The 14,713-nt window shown below is 37.3% G+C and overlaps 1 protein-coding gene across 1 annotated transcript in view; it reads left to right on the forward strand.

Moving 5' to 3' along the window:
• Positions 1-14,713, forward strand: part of CFAP36 (cilia and flagella associated protein 36) — a gene marked incomplete at both ends in the record, with an annotated part of 49,066 nt that overhangs the window by 32,005 nt on the left and 2,348 nt on the right. The window contains 3 exons of the mRNA XM_080711259.1: positions 2,144-2,231; positions 4,602-4,653; positions 7,372-7,474. Of these exons, the coding sequence (XP_080567385.1) occupies positions 2,144-2,231; positions 4,602-4,653; positions 7,372-7,474 (243 nt within the window). The remainder of the gene's footprint in view (positions 1-2,143; positions 2,232-4,601; positions 4,654-7,371; positions 7,475-14,713) is intronic.

Consider the following 14,713-nt stretch of genomic DNA (forward strand, 5'->3'; position numbering starts at 1 on the left):
ACAGCCTAAGCAACTTAGTGAGACTGTTTCAAAGTGAAAAATAAAAAGGGCTCGGGGTTTAGCAGTACAAGAGTCAGTCGTCAATATGATGTTTGGGGAAGGAAACAGACTAAGTTATGTTAAGTGCATGTAGAAATGTGTCACCAGGAATCTCACTGTGATGTATAATTACAATGCACCAATAAAAATATTATTAAAAATATTGCTTAACTTAGATTCAGGAGGGATTAGTTTCTTAGATTGCTATCAACTGTACACAAAACTGCAGGCTGTTTGAAAATTGTGGTAAGAAAAAATTTAAGGCTCTCTGGATTTTTGGTTGTATCTTTTCAGAAAATTTTGGGAAAATACAAGTCCAAGCATTATTTTGATAGTTTTTGAAGTACTTCCTAGTGTTGCATTATTCCTTCCATAGAACTTTAAATTTTCCTCAGAAAGATTATTAGAAGAACACTAATTTTATATTACAGCAAAATTGCATTTAAGATGTACGAGTTATTTGTCAGTTTTCTGCTTGTGATATTGCACTGTAGTTTTGCAAGCTGTTACAACTGGGAAAAATTGTGTAAAGGGTATATAGCATCTTCCTATATTAATTTTTTACAACTGCATTTGAATCTGTAATTATATAAAAATAAAATGTTTGATTTAAAAATGTATCTAAATATCAAGGGGATTAGAGTAATAAAACCAAAGTAGATCCAAGATCTCATAGTCATATGGGGATAAAGAAATAGAAGGTAAAAATGAAGAGACAGTCTACTAATGTAGAATGTAATTATAGATATGAACAGAGCACTTATTGTTGGTATTCTTGCTTTCAAGAAATATTAAGTAGTAAGATAAGTTAAATCAACATTTAAAATTACTTCCTTTGAATTTTTATTTGCCTTGGGCCGGAGTTGGTATTGCTGTGGTTTATAGTTATCATACTAATATATGAGCCATTGCTCCAAGGGCAGAGATTGTATGGCTCATTTTTTTTATCTCCACAAAGTGCTTGCATGTAGTAAGTAGGGCCCTTTCAATAACGTTTATTGTAGTATGAATGAAGAGTATTACATACTGATTATTTTTCTTTTTTTGTTATTGTTTGTTTTGTTTGGTGGTACTGGGGAATCAAACTCAGGGCCTAGACAAGCACTCTACCACAGAGACCTTAAGTGCTACTTTATTATTTATTTATTTATTTATTTATTTATTTATTTATTTATTTATTTATTTATTTGTGGTACTGGGGATGGAACCCAGGTGCCTTCTACCTCCGGGCTATACTCCCAGACCTATTTTTATTTGGAAACAGGGTCTCTTAAGCCAGCTGAGGCTGGCTTCGAACCTGCACGATCCTCCTGTCTCCGCCTCTCAAGTGCTGGGATTACAAGCGTGTACCACCACGCCCGGCTCTTAAGTGCTACTTTAAAAAAATAGTATTTTTTTTTTTTTTTGGCAAACTCTCTTCCAATTTAAGGGTTATTTATGAGAGCATTTTAGCTCAAAGATTTTAGTGGTATATTATGTGGTGTGTGTGTGTGTGTGTGTGTGTGTGTGTGTGTGTGTGTGTATTGTGGAGGATCCAGCCCAGGGTCTTAAAACTTAAAAGTGCTAGCCAAGTGCTCTACCACTGAACTGTATCCACAACTCCAATGATTATTGTTATTTTTAATAAGAAGTACAAATAATTACTGAGAAATTTTTAGGTAGAATTTTGCTTATTTTTGGTTGGCCTTATTCTCTAAAATGAGAAAGAGTTAAAAAGGCAAGAGCTTGGAATGTTTTTAAAGTGATAAATTATAAAGATATGGTGGCACACACTTGTAATCCTAGTACTTGGGAGGCTAAGACAGGAGGATCATAGGTTTGAGGACAGCCTCAGCAAGTAGTGAGACTTTCAACCTAATGAGACTTTGTTCAAAATAAAAATAGAATAGGGCTGGGGGTGTAGCTCAGAGGTAGATAGTCCCTGAGTTCAATCCTTAGTAACACACACACACGCTCAGAGGTAGATAGTCCCTGAGTTCAATCCTTAGTAACACACACACACACACGTGTGAAAGATTATAATTTTGCTTGATAAACTGGTACAGTGTAAAATCAGTGTTTCAGTGGAGTTGATGTTCATCCATGTGGTATTGGTTCTGAACAGGTGTATTACCTGACTGCTTGACTGATGGCTCTGATATGGTCAGTGACCTCGAACAGGAAGAAATGAAAATCCTGAGGGAAGTTCTTAGGTACTCTTCTTTGTTTTTGAATGATTCATTAATAATAGCAATAATTTAGTTTTATCTGCATATATATTCATTTTACACAGGAAATATTATGAACTAGTAAGATATCCAAATTCTCTACCGAGGAAAACCAAAATGATACATCATTTTAAAACTATATATGTGAGCCGGGCGTGGTGGCGCACGCTTGTAATCCTAGCAATCGGGAGGCTGAGACCCGAGGATCGTGGTTCGCGGACAGCCTCAGCTACTTAGGCTCTCTGCAACTTAGTGAGACCCTGTTTCGAAGTAAAGAATAAAATATAGGGCAGGGGGTATAGCTCAGAGGTCAAATGCCCCTGGGTTCCATCCCCAGACCCGCAAAAACAAACAACAACAAAAAAACAACTATATGTGTGAATTTTGGGAGATGCATACATTATAAAACGTTTGTCATACCTCCAGTGGTCTTAGACACATGGCCTCTATCATGTACTAATTTTGCATCTTTATTTGATGTGTGAAGGCCCATGTTGTATAAAACAGTAGTTATTTTAAACACTTCCTAGTTTTTTAATCATACATGTGATCCTCACTAACTGTTGTCGCCTGTCCATCAAGTAAAGAAAATGGATGTGTCCACCAGTGAGATTTTTGAGATTTATATGGCTGTGTAGTTCTTTAGTTAATAAGACGACACAGCAGGGCTACTGGCTGAAATCAAACTGAAATAACAGTGTACCCATCATATTTTCCAAATGCTGCCTGGGCCTGGCAAAGGAATTAAATATTTTTAAAGGAATCTGTTTTGGACAAGCTGAGAACAAAACTCAGACAGACCCAGCTTTGACACAGGTGAACGGCAACAATGACATGACACAAGCAACCCCCAAAAAAGGCAAAATGGCTTTGAGTGATGAGACAAAGGCTTTTAACAAAATCAATTTGTTTAAATTTACTCACTTCAAATTCACTCATTCACCACAAGTAAAAGGCTTCTATTTAACAACTGTCACCATATATTGTGTTGATGAGAAAGGGAAAATAAGGGGGCTGAACATTTTTATTTGTGAAGGAGAAAATTCAAAAGTTTGCAGCACCATTGTCTCTGAAATTCAATCTCTAAAGGTGCTTCAATGCTATTAGAAATGAATTCTTGAACCACATTGATTCAATAAAAATTAAAATGTTATAAGTATTTTTCACAATATGTAAAAATTAAATCAAACACACACCTGTTTTTATCTTGCTGAAAAGATCCATGTGTATCTTTTAGATGTTGGAGAACAATATTAATATTTTTGCATTCAGAGATAAACTACTATGCCATCTTGTTTTTGTAAAGATACATCTATCTTTTTGTGTATGGTTAAATTTTATTTTTGAAATATATCTTAACATTTGAGAGTAATCATTCAGTGAAATGAGGAGCATGTTTGTTTTAGTTAGATATAGAATGGCCTCTTGAAGAGCTAATAAATTGATATTTGGAGTTTAAAAATATATATGCATAGGTTTAGTATCTTTTCTCTGAAATACATAGGACCAAAATGTCTTAGATTTCAGATTTTGGAATACTTGTATAAACCTTATGGGTTAAGTATTCCTAAGCTGAACATCTGAAAACCAAAGTATGCAAAAACAAAACAAAACAAACAAAAGCAAGCCAGGCATGGTGGTAATCCCTGTAATTAGAAGGCTGAGACGGGGGATCACAGGTTTGAGGACAGCCTCAGTCAGTAGTGGGACTTTCATCCACTATTGGAATCTTATTGGAAGCAGTAGTGAGAACCTGCTTCCAATAAGAAATAAAATTGGGCTGGGAGTGTAGCTTGAAGGTAAGAATGCCTCTGGGGTCAATCTCTAGGACCAAAAAAAAAAAAAAAAAAAAAAATTATAAAAGAAGAGACAACTTTATGAGCGTCACTTTGGCTTGCAAGTTTTGGATTTTGGAGCTTTTCAGGTTTTCAGATTAGGACTGTTCAACCTGCATTATGTTTTTTTTTACTTACTTGACTTAATTTCTTTTGCAGTGCTAGGCATTTCCTCTGCCACTGAGCCACATTTCCAGCTGCTTACATTCCTTTGTGTGTGTATATGGTACAGAGGTTTGAATCTAGAGCTACACCCAAGTCCTAAATTTTCTTAATTTGAAACAGGGTCTCACTAGGTTGCAGAGGGCCTCACTAAGTAGCTGAGGCTGGCTGAGAACCTGCGATCCTCCTGTCTCAGCCTCCCAAGTACTGGGATTCCACGTGTGCGCCACCAAGCCCAGCTTCATTCTTTTTTGGAAATAAAGGATGCTTTGGTCACAAGTTACCATATTGATTGTTTGGATATTTGTTCTTTGACAAGAAAAAAATTACTTTTCTACCTTATTTTTATATATTTCAGGAAGTCAAAAGAAGAATATGACCAGGAGGAAGAAAGGAAGAGAAAAAAACAGGTGCCTGCAGAGCATGCAAATGCAACAGAAGTAGATTTTACTGCTATTATTTCTTGTTAATTTTGCACCTAAATGTGTGTGTGTGTGTGTGTGTGTGTGTGTGTGTGTGTGTGTGTGTGTGAGAGACTAGTACTGAGGATGGAAACTAGGGGCCTTCTACCTCCAGGCTATCCTCCTGGACCTATTTTATTTTTTAATCTGAAAACAGGGTCTCACCAAGTTTCTGAGAGCCTCACTATGTTGCTGAGGCTGGCTCTGAACCTGTGATCCTCCTCTCAGCCTCCCAAGTACTGGGATTACAAGTGTGCACCGCCATGCCCGGCATTGCACCTAGTATTTGCTGTTAACATTTAAGCTTCTATAGAATCACACAGTTCCTCAGAGTTTTTTATAACATCTTTTTTAAATCTAAGCATTGATTTAAAATTTTATACTTTTTTACGTAGAAAGTATTTACTTTCTTACAAGAGTGTGTTCTTTATACATTCTTATAAAGAAAGTAGTTCTTGAAGCTGGCTTTGTGGCTTAGTGGTAGAACATGTATGGGGCCCTGAGTTCAATCTCTAGTACCAAAACAACAAAAAAGTAATCTGTCTTTATAACTTTATTTACTTTATAATTCATCTAGCAACTTAACTTTTAAGTTCCATGATAAAGACCAAGATCATCAACTCCAAAAATTGTAATACTATTTATATTTTGCAGAGTTCCTTATAAATATTTCCGTTAATTTTCTGAACAAAAGAATATTGAGAAAACCGTTTTACTTTTCCATTTTCCCAACTCCTTTAGTGTATTGAAGCAGCAACTATAGCTACTGCCAAAGGTCCCTTGCAGACTTTTTATATTTCCTGCTTGGAGAATGATTCAGTATCACATTTCCTGGAGTACAGTTTTTCTATTAAGATCTATTTCTATGAGCCGGGCATGGTGGCACACACTTGTAATCTCAGCATTTGGGAGTCTGAGACAGGAGGATCTGGATTTGAGGACAGCCTTAGTTACCTAGTGAGGACCTTTGCAAATCAGTGAGACCCTGTTTAAAAATAAAGAATAAAAAATACAGGTGGGGGTGTAGCTCAGAGGTAAAAAGCCCCTGGGTTCCATCCCCAGTACCACACACACACACACACACACACACACACACACACACACACACGAACTATTTCTGTAAAATGCCTAATGATAGATTAACAATATATCTGATGGAGGAGAGGGAAGTTAATATTTATTCTTTCTTCTACCATTTGTATTTTTATTTTTTGCAGTACTAGGGATGGAACCCAGGGTCATTCTACCTTTGAGCTACATCTCCAGCCCTCTTTTTATTTTTTATTTTTTAGTTTGAAACAGACTCTCACTGAGTTGCAAATGGACTCACTAAGAAGCTGAGGCTGGCCACGAACCCCGATCCTCCTGTCTCGACCTCCCAAATGCTGGGATTACAAGCGTGCGCTACCACACCCAGCTTCTTCTGCCCTTTTGTGGATACTTTCCTTTCCTTTTTTCCCCAATCTCCATAAAGGAAAAGGAAACCTAATATAAATGATCTCTCAATCACTTATATGTTGTTTTTCTTTGTGATTATGATACATGTTTGTATCATTTCACTGTCTTTGAAAACCCTATTTTACAACATATTAGTACAGTGCAGAGTAAAGATATTTATGTATCTCTGACTAAACCCCTTACATTCTTAGTTATTAGTGAAGACTCTTAAATATAAGGGTGTAGAACAAAAGGTCAATTTACTTTCAGAAGATTATAGTTATAACCTTCTGTTTTATATGCAAACCATATTAGGTTCCTTCTATTTTAGGGGTGTGTGGCTTATTTTTGAGGCTGTTTATTTTGGAATTGTAAACACATAAAATAGATATGATAATAACAATGAATCCCTATATAGCCATCACCTAGCACATAGGGGTTTATTATATAGATATCTATGCTTTGCGTTAGTTTGGATTTTTCTCTATTTTTACGGAAAAATGAATTGATGTTAGATTACTTTTTTTCTAAGACTAAATGATTTCTTGGTTTAAATATACCATTCTGTTTTATAAATGAGAATAAACCAACTGGATACTTAGGCATTTCACAGTAGCAGTATATAGGTTTAGTGGAAAAACTTTATAATTCAGTAGTTTTATTTCTTTTGGTGTATTTTCTTTTTATCTTTTCCTTTTCTTTTCTTTTTTTTTTTTTTTGTGGTACTGGGGGTGGAATCCAGGGGCTTTTCTATCTCCGGGCTATACTCCGAGACCTATTTTATTTGGAAACAGGATCTCACCAAGTTGCTGAGAGCCTCACTCAGTAGCTGAGGCTGGCTTCGAACCTGTGCAATCCTCCTTTCTCAGCCTCCCAAGTATTGGGATTACAAGTTTGCGTCACCACGCCCAGCTCTCATGGTGTATTTTCAAATCACATGAATAGTAAGAGTGAAGCCTGGTTTGGACCCAGTTCTTTCTAAGTCCAAAATCCTAATTATACTAGTTACCATTAACTGCATGATTTGAAATGAAATGCTTATGTACCTCAAAAAGTAGGAGCTATAAAATGCTAGTAACATGTTAAAGTCTTTGGGAAAATAGAATCTCTTGTTCATTATCAAATCAGTAGACAGTCATTTTTAAAAATAACATGTTTGGATACAGTAAATAGTCGTCAAAATTCATCTAAGTTGCATATTTCTTTTTAATTGTATTCTGAATCTTGAAGTTATCTGAGGCTAAAACAGAAGCGCTCCCAGTGCATACTAGTGAGGCTGCAAAGATGAGCAATTCCCACGGGGATGGTGAACATTTTGCACACCCACCCTCAGGTAAGGTTGAGGCATACTGCATTTTCTCTAATAATATGAAAACATAAGCATTGTATAAAGTTTGCTTTATACTTAACCTGCAAAAAACCTGGGAGGGAATATTGAGTGACTTTGGTATTTAAAGTTCTGTTAAAGAGTTTGCAGCTAGCAAGTACCCAGCTAAAAGTGTTTATAGTCCCATAGTTCTAAGTGAAGCCCAGAACCCAGAGCAGTGAGTAAAACTCTTTGAAGGAGCCGCCAGCCTTTGTGCGATGCTGCCCATACAGGATATGTCCACATTGGCCTTCTCTCTCTTGCTCACACTTTAATGGTATTTGTAAGCAAGAAGCTGGACCTTGAAAGATAATATTATTTTACTAATTAATTGAATCACAACTAGAAAGTAAGCTGATTGTCCAGATATTTAGAAAGAAATTGTGTCTTTGAACTCAAATGTGATGAGAATCCTTATAGCAAATGTTAGTGGATGAACTTGTTTAATATGTGACAAATCCACTTTCAGTCTGCTCCTATTTCTGATACTGTGTAATAAACAAGTAATCCTAAAATAGAAATGAAACCGAAATCATGAATTCTGTTCATTTGATCATAGATTCCTATGGTTTTAAATATTTTTTTATAGCCGGGCATGGTGGCAGATGCTTGTAATCCAAACATTTGGGAGGCTGAGACTAGAGGATGCGGTTCAAGGACAGCCTCAGCTACTTAGTGAGGCCCTTTTCAACTCAGTGAGACCCTTTTTCAAAATAAAGAATAAAAAATAGGACTGGGGTATAGCTTGGAGGTAGAATGCCTCTGGGTTCAACCCATACATACATATATATATATTCACTCTGTGAGGTAGATACTATGATCTGTATTTTTCTTTTATCTTTTTCTTAATAATAAAAAATCATAAAAGTTGAATCCAGTATCACTGAGCTCTCAAATGGTGAAACTGTGACATACCTTGTTCTTCTGACTTTAGAAGAATGTCTATAATTCAGATAAGTTTCTTTTTTTTTTTTTTTGGTGGTACTGGGGATGGGACCCAGGGCTTTCTAGCCTCAGGCTACGCTCCTAGACCTATTTTATATTTTATTTGGAAACGGTCTCACCAAGCTGCTGAGAGCTTCACTAAGTAGCTAAGGCTGGATTTGAACCTGAGCAATCCTCCTGTCTCAGCCTCCCAAGTACTGCGAATTGAACCCAGGGGCATTCTACCTTTGCGGTACATTGCCAGACCTTTTAATTTTCCTAAATGTTTTCGGTACTAGGGACAGAACCCAGGGGCATTCTACCTCTAAGCTGTACCCCCAACCATATTTTTATTCTTTATTTTGAAACAGGGTCTCACTGAGTTGCAAAGGGACTCACTAAGTAGCTGAGGCTGGCTGTAAACCGCCATCCTCCTGTCTCAGCCTCCCAAATGCTGGGATTACAAGTGTGTGCCACCATACCCGGCTTAATTTTCTTAAATTTTGAAACAGGATCTAGCTAAGTTAGCACATGCTTCTCTAGAAACTGTGATCCTTCCATCTCAGCCTCCCAAGTACTGGGATTACAGGTGTGCCCCACTCTGCATGTCCTGATCTTCTTTTTCTTAACACAGTCTACTTTTTTAGAGCATTAGGTTCAGAGCAAAATCGAGCTGAGAGTGCAGAGATTCACAACATGCATAGCCTGTACATTATCACTGTCCCTCACCAGAGTGTGGTACATTTGCTGCAACTGATAAACACACACTGACACATCATCATCACCCAATGCCCATAGTTTACATTAGGCATTAGGGTTCACTCTATTTTTTTTTTTTTTTTTTTGTAGTGCTAGGGATTGAACTCAGGTACATTCTACCTCTGAGCTATATCCCCACCCTATTTTATCTTTCATTTGGAAATAAGGTTTTACTCTTGGAGTCGTACAATTCTATGGATTTTGAAAAATGTATAATGACATCTTCCTCATTATAGTATCATACACAAAAGCTTCATTGTCCTAAAAAATCCTGTGTTTTGTGTGTTCATCCCTCTTTCTTCCTATAAACCTTGACAGCTGGTGGTATTTTTACTATTTCCATAGTTCTGCCATTTCTTCTTTTTTTTTTTTTTTGGTGGTACTGGGGTTCCTGGAAGCCCTTCTACCTCCGGGCTACACTCCCAGACCTATTTTTTTATATTTTTATTTGGAAACAGGGTCTCTTAAGCTAGCGTGGCTGGCTTTGAACCTGCTCAATCCTCCTGTCTCCACCTCTCCCAAGCACGGGGATTACAAGTGTGCGCCACCACGCCTGGCTATAGTTCTGCCATTTCTAAAGTGTCATTTTGTTAGAACCATAGAGTATGTATTTTTTCTAATTGGCCTTTTTCACTTAGTAATATCCATTTAAGGTTCCGGCTATAGTTCTGCCATTTCTAAAGTGTCATTTTGTTAGAACCATAGAGTATGTATTTTTTCTAATTGGCCTTTTTCACTTAGTAATATCCATTTAAGGTTCCTCCATGTCTTGATAACTCTTTTCTTTTTATCAGTGAATAATACTCCGTTGTATGGATGTACCACATACAGTTTATCTTCTCATTCACCTTCTTTCAGGGGTTGTGATTTGGTTATTTTATCTAAAATGTTCTCACCATACCCAATGGGCATTTGAGTTTTCTCTTATGCTATCTTCTAGCAGTTTTATAGTTTGGCATTTTAAATTTCTTTGATTCATTTTGAGTTCATTTTGGTAAAGGTTGTAAAGTCTGTTTAGATTCTTGTTTTCATGTGATGTCTAGTTATTCTAGGACCATTTGTTCAGAAGCCTGTCTTTTCTCCATTTTATTGCCTTTGCTTCTTTGGTCAAAGATCAATTAACTATATTTATGTAGGTTTATTTCTAGGCTTCCTATTCTGTTCCATTGATCTGTTTGCCCCCTCCCCTTTTGCCATGCTATATTGTATTGATTACTGCAGCTTTATATTAAATTTTGAAGTTAGGTAGTATCAGTACTCCAATTTTGTTCTTCAGTATTGCGTTGGCTATTTTTAACTTTTTGCCTTTTCATATAAACTTTAGAATCAGTTTGTCAGTATCCATAAAACTTGCTGGGATTTTGATCAGAAATGCACTGAATCTATAGCTTAAATCAGGAAGAACTCATTTTCACATGTCCTATCCCCGGAGTCATCCTATTCATGAACATGGAATATCTCTATTTACTTACTTATTTCGGGTCTGGGGATGGAATGCAGAGGCATTCAATCTTCGAGCTACACCCCCTGCCCTGTTTTTTTATTCTTTATTTTGAAACAGGGTCTCAATAAGTTGCGGAGGGCCTCACTAAATAGGTGAGGCTGTCCGGAAACCGTGATTTTCCAGTCTCAGCTTCCCAAATGCTGGGATTACAAGCATGTGCCACCACACCTGGCTTGGAATATCTCTATTTAGTTTTTTTTTTTTCTTTCATCAAAATGTTGTGGTTTTCCACATACAGATCTTGTGTGTTTTTTGTTAGATTTTACATATAAGTATTTAATTTTGGGGGTGTTAATGTAAATAATATTATTTTAAATTTCAAATTCTACTTGTTAATTACTGGTATAAAAGAAAGTGATTGACTTTTATCTATTTACCTTGTCTCCTACAAGCTTACTATAATCACCATTGGTTCCAGTTTTTATCACTGTCTTCCTCCCTCCCTCCTTTCCTTCTTTCCTTCCTTCTTTATCTTTTCTTTTGAAACAGAATCTAGCTAAGTTAAAGGCTTCACTATGTCGCTGAGTCTGGCCTTGAACCTGTGATCTTCCTGTCTCAGCTTCCCAAGTATGGTATTACAGATGTGTACTTCCAGGCCTGGTTTGCCATTTCTTTTATATTTTCTATGTAGATGATCATGTCAATCTAAAATACAGTTTTATCTCTTCCTTTCCAATCACTACATTTTATTTCTTTTCTTGTCTTACTGGAACATTCTTGTCTTTTTCCTAATCTTATTGGGAAAGCTTCTAGTTTCTCACCATCAATTACGGTTTTATTGCAGGTTTTTCTGATAGATATTCTTTTTTTTGTTTTGCAGAGGGGTGGTGAGACCAGCTCTCACTGCATTGTCTAGGCTGGTCTCAAATTGCTGGGCTCAAGTGATCCTCCTGCCTCAGCCTCCCAAGTAGCAGAGATTACCACTATATACCACCACATCACCACATCTGGTATTTTGGGGTAGATATTCTTTATCAAATTGAGGAAGACTTCTCTATTCCTAGTTTGCTTAGAGTACCCATTGATTTTTAAGGAACTAAAATCTTAGTTGTTAAAAAAAATAGGAGAGAGACGCCGGGCATGGTGGCGCATGCTTGTAATCCCCGCGCTTGGGAGGCAGAAACAGGAGGATCGCGCAGGTTCGAAGCCAGCCCCGCGCGCTGGTTTAGGAGACCCTGTTTCCAAATAAAAATGTAAAAATAGGTCTGGGAGAGTAGCCTGGAGGTAGAAGGGCTTCCAGGAACCCCAGTACCACCCAAAAAAAAAAAAAATAGGAGATTAAGTTGGGCATGGTGGCCCACACTTGCAATCCCAGTACTTGGGAGGCTGAGACAGGAGGATTGTGGTTCAGGGACAGCCTCAGCTACTTAGTGAGGCCCTCTGCAACTTAATGAGACCCTGTTTCAAAATAAAGAATAAAAAATGAGACTTGTTGGAGGGAGTGTAACTCAGAGGTAGAATGCCCCTGGGTTCAATCTCTAATACCAAAAAATAAAATAAAGTAAAATAATTGGGGGATATAAAACAAAAAGACATTTGTGAAGTTATCTTACTTTTTTCTTCCTAGTATATCAAATCATTTCTCTCTCTTTTTTTTTATCATACTCTGGAGACTCTAAGTAGAAATAACTTCACTTAAATTATATCTATGAAAGCTCCTTCCTACTCTAGATCCTACCAATGCTGTTCCAATTTGCTGATCTAACTTTATCTTTGCTTTATAAAAACGTAAGTACATATACTGTTTAAAGCTTGTGTCTGACATAATTTGAATAAAATAAATTTGTTCTATGTAGTTCTTTATCTGCTTAGTAAGTGAAGCTGTAGAGAACTTCATCTCAAACCACATATAACTCAGTTATACACATCAGTGACAGAACAAATGGCAGGTAATTTCAAAAGTAATGATTTTGATTTTCAAAATGTTTTGTTTTTAAATTTTTTGGGGGGTCTGGGGATGAAACCCAGGGGCATTTGACCTCCGAGCTCTAAGACCTCTGCCCTATTTTTTATTCTTTATTTTATTATTAATTTTTTTGGTGGTACTTGGATTCGTGGAAACCCTTCTACCTCCGGGCTACACTCCCAGACCTATTTTCTACTTTTTAAATTTGGAAACAGGGTCTTTTAAGCCAGTAAGGTTGGCGCAGGGATTACATGCATGTGCCACCACACCCGGCTTATTCTTTATTTTGAAACAGTGTCTCACTGAGTTGCAGAGAGCCTCACTAAGTAGCTGAGGTTGTCCGCAAACCGCGATCCTCCGGTCTAAGCCTCCCAAATGCTGGGATTACAAGTGTGTGCCACCACGCCCGGCTCAAATGTTTTTAAATGGACATGTTTGATATATCAGGTAATTATTTTATGCAAAGGAATGGAAACCCACTAAGACAACCTAATTTTGAAAGGTACTTGACCTGCTTTCTTGTCATTTTGCTCATGTCTTTCCTTGGTTCCTGCTAGAAATAGTCTCTGTTCACAGATTGATGCAGTGTTGCCAGAGAAGAACTGGTATTTCTTTAGGCTTTTTGATCCTTCTTTCTTAGAAATCAGAGTATTTTGTCTTTAGGTACTTTTGTCTCTATGTTTGAGATTATATAATATGTTCATAATTAACTCAAGGCAAGAATTATCTAGAGTAAGTATGTGAATCGAATATAAGCATTTATATGTATGGGTTTTCCTGTCTTCAGCAATGAATGGAACTGTATCTTTTCCAACTCTACGGTTCCATATTTGGGGGCCAAGCCTATATCTGCCAGAGTCACCATCAGTTTAAAAAAAGAAAAAGGCTATGTAGCCGCGCGTGGTGGCTCACACTTGTAATTCACGCGCTTGGGAGGCTGAGACAGGAGGATCACACAGGTTCGAAGCCAGCCTCAGCTACTGAGTGAGGCTCTCAGCAACTTAGTGAGACCCTGTTTCCAAATTAAATATAAAATAGGTCTGGGAGTATAGCCCAGAGGTAGAAAGCCCCTGGGTTCCACCCCCAGTACCACCAATAAATAAATAAATAAATAAATAAATAAATAAATAAGGCTATGTTTTAACTGTCTGAATATTGTAAATGACTTGTAATCTCATTTTTATTTTTAAGTTAGCTCTGTGGTCCTGTTGAGGTTGTTGGGAGGGCTGGGTCCCGTTCATCTCTTTCACAGAGATTCTCTTTACAGGGGCCTATAGAGCTTTTCTTCCTCCAGCCTCCCTGGCACTGCAGTTATCTGCTTCATGCCAGAGCAGCAGACCTTTGTGAAGTTTCTTGCAGAGTTCCTTTTCTGGTTTCTACACTGGCATGATTACTAATCATTTAGAGACATGTACCACGTTCTCCTACTTTTTTTGTTTCTTCTGGTATTGAGGTTTGCTACCTCTGAGTTACTCCTACCCTCAGCCTGATTTTATTTATTTTTTTGCAGTAATGGGGATTGAACCCAGGGACATTCTACCTCTGAGCTATACCCCCAGCCCTATTTTTTATCTTTATTTTGAAATAAGGCCTCACTAAGTAGCTAGGCTGGCCGAGAACCTCCGATGTCTCAGCTTTCCAAGTACTGAGATTACAAGTGTGGGCCACCATGCCCTGCTCCCAGACCGATTTTATTTTTTATTTTTGAAACAGGGCCTCACTAAATTGCGGAGGACCTCTTTAGATTGCTGAGGCTGGCTGTGAACTCACGATCCTCCTGGTCTCAGCCTCTGAGTATTGGGATTACAGCTGTGCGCCACCACACCCAGCTCCTGTCGCACATTATATATCAGTTCTTTGCATCAGTTGCATGTAATTTTGCTTATCTCACTCTACTTTCTTTCACAGCCTATGTACTTATACTGAATATGCTTTGTCTCTCTCTTTTTTTTTTTTAAATCATCTAATCTTGTAATAAAAAATGGCGCAGAGGAGTTCGGCTTGCTTTAGATTTGTTACACTTTCTTAATGTAGTGGCAGGCTTATAGTTATCTTCCATATGTAATTACAAACAAAAATAATTGACACTACTGTTACTTTTGTAAAGCAAAAA

Source organism: Muscardinus avellanarius, assembly GCF_963383645.1.
Source record: "Muscardinus avellanarius genome assembly, chromosome: 15".
Lineage (NCBI taxonomy): Eukaryota > Metazoa > Chordata > Mammalia > Rodentia > Gliridae > Muscardinus > Muscardinus avellanarius.